This window comes from Otolemur garnettii, unplaced genomic scaffold (genome assembly GCF_000181295.1).
Source record: "Otolemur garnettii isolate 467f Iridium unplaced genomic scaffold, OtoGar3 scaffold00011, whole genome shotgun sequence".
NCBI classification, from domain to species: Eukaryota; Metazoa; Chordata; class Mammalia; order Primates; family Galagidae; genus Otolemur; species Otolemur garnettii.
Window position 1 is genome coordinate 14285379 of NW_003852406.1, and position 9666 is coordinate 14295044.

Consider the following 9666-nt stretch of genomic DNA (forward strand, 5'->3'; position numbering starts at 1 on the left):
GGTACAAATGAACAGAACTCTTCCATTTCCACAACTTCAGTTAAAACTTCAATTTTAACTTCTTCCCTACCAGCACTCTGCTCCCTTAACCCTTCCTGTTTTATCTCAGAACCAACTCTGCAATAGTTACAGATACCAAAAATCACTAAAGGGAATTTCTATTTGTTCTTCACACGCTCAGTTTGTTTAATATCTCCTCCCTTGTCCATCTCCTACTGTTGGCCTTCAACAGTTTCACACATAGACACACATAAGAATCAGAGGATTCTTACACTTCTCTATCTTCAGTCAGTCTCACCTTCTGTGAGCTGACATGTCACCAGCTAACCATACTGTTAAAAACAGTGCTGCATTTATATGGTGAACAAATAAATACATTTACTTATTCAAAATTATGTCCACTTTTCTACTTAAAGAAAGTTTCTGCACATTAAAAGCCTAAGGTGCTTTGAATGTGATATCTAAACACCACTTTCCATTGTCTCACAATTAAACTATATTAAAACTTTAATATAATGTTTCAAAACTAATAATATGTTCAGTAGACTCCAATAGGTTTTATTTCAGACTTCTTGCTGGTATTACCAAATAATTAACTAAAATGAAATAAAGAAAAGTGTGGGAAATTAGGATGATCTCATTTTCAGTTAACAAAGTTTTCTCTTTCAACGTGGCACCTCTTCTGATATATACCAGACCTGCATTATGGTCATAACAAAGCCTATCAAACAACGGTCAGATATTTTGTCCTAGATATTTACCTGCATAGGTTTTAGTTTTCCTTTTATCTCCATCCCTGGAATTTGCACATACCATGTTGCTGATAAATTTCGCTGTATGGACAAAAGCATGTTGACTGGTTTTAAAATTTCAATGTCATGTTGTGGCAAATCAGCTTGCAAAATAGTTCTGAAAAAAAAAATAGAATTCATTTACTTATTTATTTATTTAAAATCTACATTTTAAAATGAGGACTGCCATACTGTGTAACAGTTTTCACACAGCATTTTCATAAACACAAAAATCTGCCTCCAGAATTCTTCTAGAACATACTTCTCACAAATTAATCTGAATCAGAAATCACGTTTTTATGTAGATCTAAACTAAAGCTCGCATTACACTGATCTCAAAGACCTCAGTGTATGACCACTACATTATTTTTTATTTTTCAAAAATACTATGGGATACAGCAACTACTACAATGTCATACAAATATTACATTCTTCTAAAACTGGAAGATAAAGTGATCGTATACTTAGCCCTTAATATGTTACTGGTACTTCTCCAAACTCAAAGAGGGGAAACTCACCAAATCTAATCCTTCCAGCTTGCCTGCCAACAACCATTTCCACAATCAAGAAAGTATTCTCCTTATTTAATAAAGCCAACACTTTCCCATTTGGATTTGATAATTCTTTAGATATCACATTGAGAATTCCCAAATGTAACAAATGAAAATTAGGAATAAATCTTAAAATGTATTATTATATTTTAGGAAGTTTTCTCTCTCCTAAAGAGAAATAGAAATAGCTATGTACAAAGTGAAAAAAAGTAAATTTAAATTATGTATGAGTAAATTATAATTTTGTTAATAGATAATTTTTATAAAATGGAAAACAATCACATTATAAATTTAGTTAAGACAAAATACAGATTCTGTGAGGCACACTACTATCAACCACTGACCAAAGAAACAGTGGTCAAGGTTTCATAATTAGCAGAAATAAAGAATGAGAACCACAAATTATTAAAGTATCCACCTCAAGCGAAAACGAAAACCCTAACTTCTAATAAGCAGTATACAATGAGTTTATTATGTTATACCTGGACAGCTTCAACTGGGTGAGCTGAATGTTCATTTCATCAACCACTGGGGGAAGAGAAAAACGTTCCAAGGAAACCAAGCTAAATTTGTTTTCAACTCTGATTAAACCCAAATCTGCGATAACAGCATTAGGTGATACTGAAGACTGAGGAATAATAATAACTGGTGCTTTCAAATTGATATCCATCAGCAGGCGGAAACTTTTTTGAGCCAAGTCTTTCATGCTGGAAGCAGCTCTCTCTGCAGCCTGGACTGTGGCTGCACTCAAAGCTTCTTTAGTAGTTTGGAAATTGTTGAGGAAGTTCTATTGGAAGAAATAAATATTTAGAGAGTTCTTCCAAAAAGTTATTTATTTTTAAAAGTAGAAACTTTACACAGAATTTACTTAAAAAAGAAAAACTAAACAAAAGACATAATATAAAAGATTATCTATAGGGAGAGTAAAGTCTAGAAATATACACTCTGAGCTATTAACAATTGCTAGATAACAATAGCTAAAAAGAGCTACTAACAATAGCTAATAATAATAGCTATTAACTATACCTATTTATAATATCTACCTAGAGATAATACTTACTTTTAGGAAGTAAAAGTTCTTTTACTTTCATTTTATATATATTTATTTTATTTTCATGGTAAATTTTTATGAGTAATTCTTATTTAAATATTATTTTTGTTAATGAATTGGGTCGTTTTAAATTCAGATTTAAATGAAGGGCTGGAGGAGAGAGAGTACTGTATTTCTCCAAAAGCAAGTTCAATTCTATACTGCTGGATCACAGAAATACAGTTTACTCTTAGAAACTAAGGTTCTGCCAGCTTATTTCTGAAGGTTTTTTAAAAATGTACTCAGGCATGAGGAAAAATGGCTGTCTATGACCTTGTAATCAGTAATAAGAATCAAAAATTTTCTTTTTTCTAGTTAGATGCACTTCATCTCACTTTCAACTAAAAAATGAAAGCTTTTTCCCAGTAAGAAAAAGAAATACAAATGCAATTTAATCTCCCCCACTCTGCTTCATATAAATTATTCCCTAGCAAAATGAACATGATGATTTAAGTAGAAATTCATCACTTGTAAGTTTTAATTAGCATTCTTGATAGAGGTATAGACAGATTTAACTCTTCAATCCATGACACTTACATGGAAATAAATAATAAAAGAAAAGAATTTCATGGCCTTGTTGATCATAATTATAACCAAAAGCTGCAAATTCCAGTGTTAGTCCTCTGAATGCCTGTGGGCTTCAAGTAGATAAAATTATTTTAGCTAAATACTCCAAATAAGAGTATTTCATCAAACAAGTAACTGAAAAACCTAAATTAAAACATCAAAGAATATTTCCAGAATACATAACTATGGGTATGTTGGAGAATGATAGTATACATATTCAAAATAATAACTCACAAAACTAGATTGGTTATCCATCATACAAAGGATTTCCTTCACTATAGTATTCTGTTCAGCCTTTGTTTATCACACAGCCCTATCAGGGAAGATTTTTACTACCTAGGTGCAGTTGTACAGGCAAAAATATTTAGACCTCAAGGAGAAATAAATACATTTAAACAATAAACTTACCAAAAGAGACATGAAGAATTTATGAACATAAACTATCTGAATACAACCCACTTTGAAACAAAGTTTGCCATCTACTTTAGACATATCAGCATAGGCCTCTCCTTCCGTGGCGTCAGGATAAAGAGTCAGTTGGAACCTAAAAACTTCATCTCCCAAAATAGAGACAGCCTGAAAGTATTAGATTAACTGGTTATTATATCAAAAGAGCTGTACAGCCTTATCAATGTATTATTAATATTAATAAGTTCCCATATTACAGAATCTGATATATTAAAAAAACATAAATTCAACCTTAAAAATTATTAAAAACATTTTACTTGACAATAACTTTTCCTATTTCTATAAAAATCATTTGATCAATGGAAATATCAATAACGTAACTGTTTAGAAATAACTTTTATAAATCATTGCTTATCAAGAGGCCTAATCTATAAACATTAGATGTCTGACACGTGACAGACAACTAATAAATGTCTTCTGAACAAATGAATAATAACGGCACCTCAAATCTAAACAACAAAATCCATTTCAACACAGAAATGCATCTTTAATCACCTTTTTGTGAATGGACAGCATATCTACATTTGTAACTATGATATCCTTAAGTCTGGCAAACATATCAGTCTGCTTCGGCTTCACAGAAATTGAGGCATCCAATCCTACGGGAAACAGAACATTTACAAACTTTTCACCCAATCCTAGTGAACCAACTCAATGATATTTAAGTTAAATACTGACAAGATATAGGATAAATAAAAATTACCCATTACTAGACATATTAATGATATCAACCTCCATGTATTAAGATACCAAGAAAGAGAATATAAAACCTTTAAGGGATACAGGCATCTCCAACGTGAGAGTTATAGAAATTTAAAAACATACACACAAATTTCAAAGAAAATTAATGCTATTTCTACAAACACAAATATCCTGTCCATTGTCAACACCAGAAGTGGATCTTTAGGAACACATAGTTGTTAAACAGCTACCACACAGAAGTGTATTACATTTTTAAAACTGTTGTTTCAATAACTAAAAGCAAATGAGTATCATTTGATAAATTAGTACTTTTATTTCTACAATAAACTGTATCTAGAATAGAGCCATCTAAGATTTCTCTCCAAAAAAAATTGTCATTCTGGCTCGGCACCTATAGTTCAAGTAGCTAGGGTGCCAGCCACATATACCAGAGCTGACAGGTTCGAATCCAGCCTGGGCCTGCCAAACAACAATGACAACTACAACCAAAAAATAGCCGGGCGCTGTGGCAGGTTCCTGTACTCCTAGATACTTGGAAGGCTGAGGCAAAAGAATCGCTTAAGCCCAAGAGTTTGAGGTAGCTGTGAGCTGTGATGCCACTGCACTCTACCAAAGGTAACATAGTAAGACTCTATCTCCAAAAAAAAAAAAAACTATCATTCTCATAATTTCTAAAAGATAATGATTTCTACAATTGCTCCACAGTACAGAGAGAACTCCCGAAGCTGAGACCCAGTAATGAGCCCAGACCACTACTATACCTCCAGTAAAATAAATACACAGTAACTTTTTAGCCTATTTAAAAACTGCTTACTATATACCAGGCACTTTTCTAAACATAAACAAATGTGTAAACTTTATTTAATCCTCACATAACCCCATGGATAATTATTAGTACCTCTATTTTACTAGAGAAAACTAAGGTATAGAAAGGTTAATTAATTTTGCACCAAGGTCAGCCACTGTTAGAACTTAAACTCCAGCAAGATGACTTTAGGACCTATGACATAATCCGAACCTTGTTCTTATATCCAGCTAATAGTGGGGAAAGCTTACAAGATTTCTCGTAGAAATGCAGCCAGAACAACAAGAGATTAACACGTAGATTTATTCTGAAATTTCTTAAATACATAAGGAATGTCTTGAGTCAGCAATGAATCATAATAAGTTTACTTGCAGCATTTTAAGGTATACCTTTGAAAAGTTTGCATAGGTCTTCGATATAATAAACCAAAACATGACTCATGAGAAATCTATAATGTACAAGCTAATTTTTCCTGGGTGTCTATATAAAAAAACAAACAAACACAGAAATACCTACAACAAGGAATAACTTACCATGTATTTTAATATCTGCAATGTTACATTTCTGATCACAGACAAAGACATTAAACGCATTTAATTCAGCTGTGACCTTTAAATCAAACACGTCCATCTGAGAGGCACTGCTAGATACTGAAAAGTAATAGAAACTTTGTGAAGAGCAAGGATGATATAACACACACAATAACCTCAAATCCACTAAAATAAAAGCAAACAATGTACTATGAGGAACCAAAAAGGCCTCGATTAACATGAAATTAATATGGATTTTGAATCCATTTTCCAATGCCAATCAGACAAAAACTAGCATTTTCCCCTTCAAATTAACAATAAAGGCAACTACTTTTAATAGTATCTTGAACATACAATTTGCTACGTGGAAATTTTACTATAATTTTTACTCTGGAGAAAAAAGAAAACTATATTAGAATTCTAGAAATCTATTATTCTGAAATTTGATTCTGAATTCCTTTTCATATATTAAAGATAAATCCATTAAAACAGAAAATAGTGATGAATAGTTAATAAAATACATACTATTTACTATGGCAGTTAAAGTTCATGTTATAAACTACAACCAGTTTCTCTAGATTACAGCCTGTTGCTCCAGGAAGAATCCTAAAATAAAACTATGATAAATGAAATAATGGGCTGAAGTTTAAAATATATATATATTATTTTTTATAGTGTGTGTGCACATAAAAATCATAATAAAATGGATTCCCTAAGCATACTTTAGTCCAGGTCCTGATACATTTTCCTAGAAAACTGTCTTGTCGGAAGGAGAAGACCCGTCTGATAAAACTGCAGAAGCATAAAGAATACCAGTCCTAATTGCCAATATGGCAACAGGCTTTTTCTCTTAATATTTATTGCAGCATAATCAAATCACAAAGACCAACTATACAGCAAAACTGGAAGATTGCTTCTTTGGATAAGCATTATTTGTAGTTTATTGTGAGTTTAAACATGGGTTTTTCATTTATCAAATGTGTTGTGTATGTATTATATATTATATAAAGAAGAGGTGTTTCTAAGAATATTAATATGACAAGTACATTAAAGGCAGAGAAGGTAAAACTCTTTTATTTCAGTATATAACAAAATTAGTGCTCTGTTTCACAGTTAAAAAAAAAAAAATCAAATCCCTGTATCAGAGCTAATAGTACTGGCCAGGTGTGGTGGCTCACGCCTGTAATCCCCTAGCACTCTGAGAGGCCGAGGTGGGTGGACTGCCTGAGCTCATGAGTTTCAGACAGCCTGAACCAGAGCGAGACCTACTCTCTAAAAAATAACTGGGGCAGCAAGTGCCTGTAGTCCCAGCCACATAACTGGGGCAGCAAGTGCCTGTAGTCCCAGCTACTCAGGAGGCTGAGGCAAGAGAATCACTTGAGCCCAAGAGTTTGAGGTTGCTGTGAGCTATGACAGCACTGCACTCTACTGAGAGTGACAAAGTAAGACTCTGTCTCAAAAACAAAATAAAAAATAAAAAACAGGGCTAATAGTACTGCCAGTTTTGCACTGAAGATGCCAGTAATATAGACATAACTAGATATTAAATTACTCAAAGTTAAATATTTATATCATATATTGCGAAAGAAAAATAATTAAAATGATACTTGACATGAAAACAGGCACATATTCTTTCCTTACTCATTCTTTAATGAGGAACATGTGCCCATATCTGTGTGTGACCTAAATAACAGTTTTGTTCAGAAAAGAAAGCCCATCTGTCTCTTCCATGAGTTTCCCTCCCTTCCGTGTCTCACAAAGCACCTAAAATTGTTGAGCACTATTCCCACAACTGAACTTCTTTATAAGTTTCACTGTACTGAAGACGACAAAGAAACTTCAGCCCAAGGTATATATGACTTCTATTTTGTGTATAAACTAGATGGTGAAATCAAATATAAATACACAATTAATATAGAGGCTATATCTTAGCTTGAAAAAACAGGCTATTATGTGACTATTAAAATTCAGATAGAAAATATGAGACATGACTCAAAAACTAATACCAGCTTTGCCAACAATACTTCTGGATTCCCCCATGAGGTGTTTCAGCTCAGATTCCTTTTCAGAAGAGGATGGTCCAGAAGATGGAAGAGCAGACGATAAAAAATCCATGAAGGAAAGTAAAGCTTCCAAATGAAGTACTAAGTCTAAAGATGAAAATGAAACCTAAGACAATAAATAATCAGAGAGGCAGATTTCAGCTACAGGAGCATTGTTTTTAGCTATAATAACATTTTTATGTTACACTTCAACAGATACAAGTAGCGTAAGAATTGTTCAATTAAGGCCCTTTTTAAAAAATTTTACTTTTTTAAGAAAGAAGTCACTATTATGATGTTAATTCCTACCAGACAATTAACCAATGCTATACCCACTTCTGTGACCACAACTTAACCTCCATAGAACATAGTAAATTTTAAGTAAAGATATAGGAAGTATTAGCAGGCCTTAAGCCACATTTCAGATGGTTCTAAGACTGATCATGATGTGCTCATATGAACTGTGGGCAACATCTACACTAGGCCCTGCTTCATCTTGGTCCTTAATCTTTTTCTAATCCTAATGCCAATATGTAATTCAAATCTTTAATGCGTCCATCAACACTAGGTCAAATAATGAGAATGGACTAAAGTGAACAAAATTCCCTGTCAGTATATTATTTTTATACTTGTCAAGCAATCATTAACCCATATAGGAAACCCATCTCTTTTAGAAAATCAAATCAAATCAACTTTTTCTAAGAACTTTATTTCAATTCCATATCCATGTATTTTATCTACAAATTAGATGTTAGGTCTATTATTATTCCCACTCTCATTCTAATTTTAGAACTGCACAACTGAAAATGGCTATGGAGCTAGATTTAATCAACACAACCAGACTTACAATACATTATAAGACATTTACCTTCAGTCTCTGTTTGGTATTGTCATGAATAGTTTTAAACTGTGGTCCATCACTGTCTGCCTATAAATTGTAGAAAATTAAGCCACTGGGTTATAAGCAATAAAAATTCACACACTGAAAATGCACATATTCTTTTTTAATGTATGTTATTAAAACAGTATAAATATATTTCCTACAGGCAAAAAGGATGTGCCAAAAAGAACTGACTACACAAGCATTTCTCACATGCTATGTAAGTAAAAATTCAAATTCCTTATCCTAATATGGAATAAATTCTGGTATATCTGTAATAGGTATACTAATCTAAAAAGTAGGAAAAGTGCTAATGTATCTAGATTATAACACACTTTCCTTCCAATTACAATAGAATTTTGTATCAACCCAATATATTCAACAATATAGAGTACTCAGAGGTTAATAAAAATATCCACAATTTTCAAATGCATGCATAATTTACTATAACCAAGAGCTCAGAATAAAAATGTTTAGGAGAGGAAATCAAAATATTATAATAAATATGAGGGAAACTCATATAATTTCATATAGTCGATCATTAAAGAATCCTACAAATTGAACTAGGTACCTTGGTCAATAACATTTTCAGAAGAGGTTCCTCAGTCACATTAGAAGAGTTAATAATATGAAGAGGTTCTCCTTTAGAGTCTAAAAGATAAAAAGACAAAGTTGAGCCATCAAGGCTCTTAAACATTTTCAACATGTTTTTAAATAGGACCAGCTAGTTAGTTACATAAAAGTATGTTTGCCAAAACTCACAGAATTACATACTAAAAAGGGCAAATTGCACTGTATATAATCACATCTCAATAAACTCAGCTTTGGATCAAAAAGAAAAACACTCCATAAAAACAAAAAACCCAGTACCAGCCAATTACAACTGGTTTAACATTTGGTACTACTGTATTACCTTCATTTAAACAAGTCATAAAGAACGAACTTATAAAATATATAAACTATATTTGAATTATTTTCAATACAAGTTTACTTAAAGATATGCCATAGTGTTCTTATAAACTTTACATACTCATAATAACTTTAAAAGTTGGCTTGTTAAATTTGAAAAGTGAATTTAAAGACAACCAAGGATGCCATTAAATAACGATCTAGAATTTATTTGGGGGGAAGAAGTAGAACTAGGAAGTTAAGTTAAATTTTTCCCTCTATTCTAAAATTAAAAAATAAAATATTCCTCTGTATACTCCTTTAATTATTTTTCACCAGCACATATTAATGT

General features: G+C 32.1%; 1 protein-coding gene across 1 annotated transcript in view; it reads right to left on the bottom strand.

The window, feature by feature from the left end:
* Window positions 1-9666, bottom strand: part of VPS13C (vacuolar protein sorting 13 homolog C) — a 190569-nt gene that overhangs the window by 85061 nt on the left and 95842 nt on the right. Inside the window, exons 38-45 of the mRNA XM_023510002.1 lie at window positions 8998-9077; window positions 8415-8474; window positions 7511-7673; window positions 5508-5624; window positions 3963-4066; window positions 3408-3575; window positions 1825-2129; window positions 762-909 (exon numbers count right to left, since the gene is read on the bottom strand). Coding sequence (XP_023365770.1) covers window positions 762-909; window positions 1825-2129; window positions 3408-3575; window positions 3963-4066; window positions 5508-5624; window positions 7511-7673; window positions 8415-8474; window positions 8998-9077 — 1145 coding nt within the window. The remainder of the gene's footprint in view (window positions 1-761; window positions 910-1824; window positions 2130-3407; window positions 3576-3962; window positions 4067-5507; window positions 5625-7510; window positions 7674-8414; window positions 8475-8997; window positions 9078-9666) is intronic.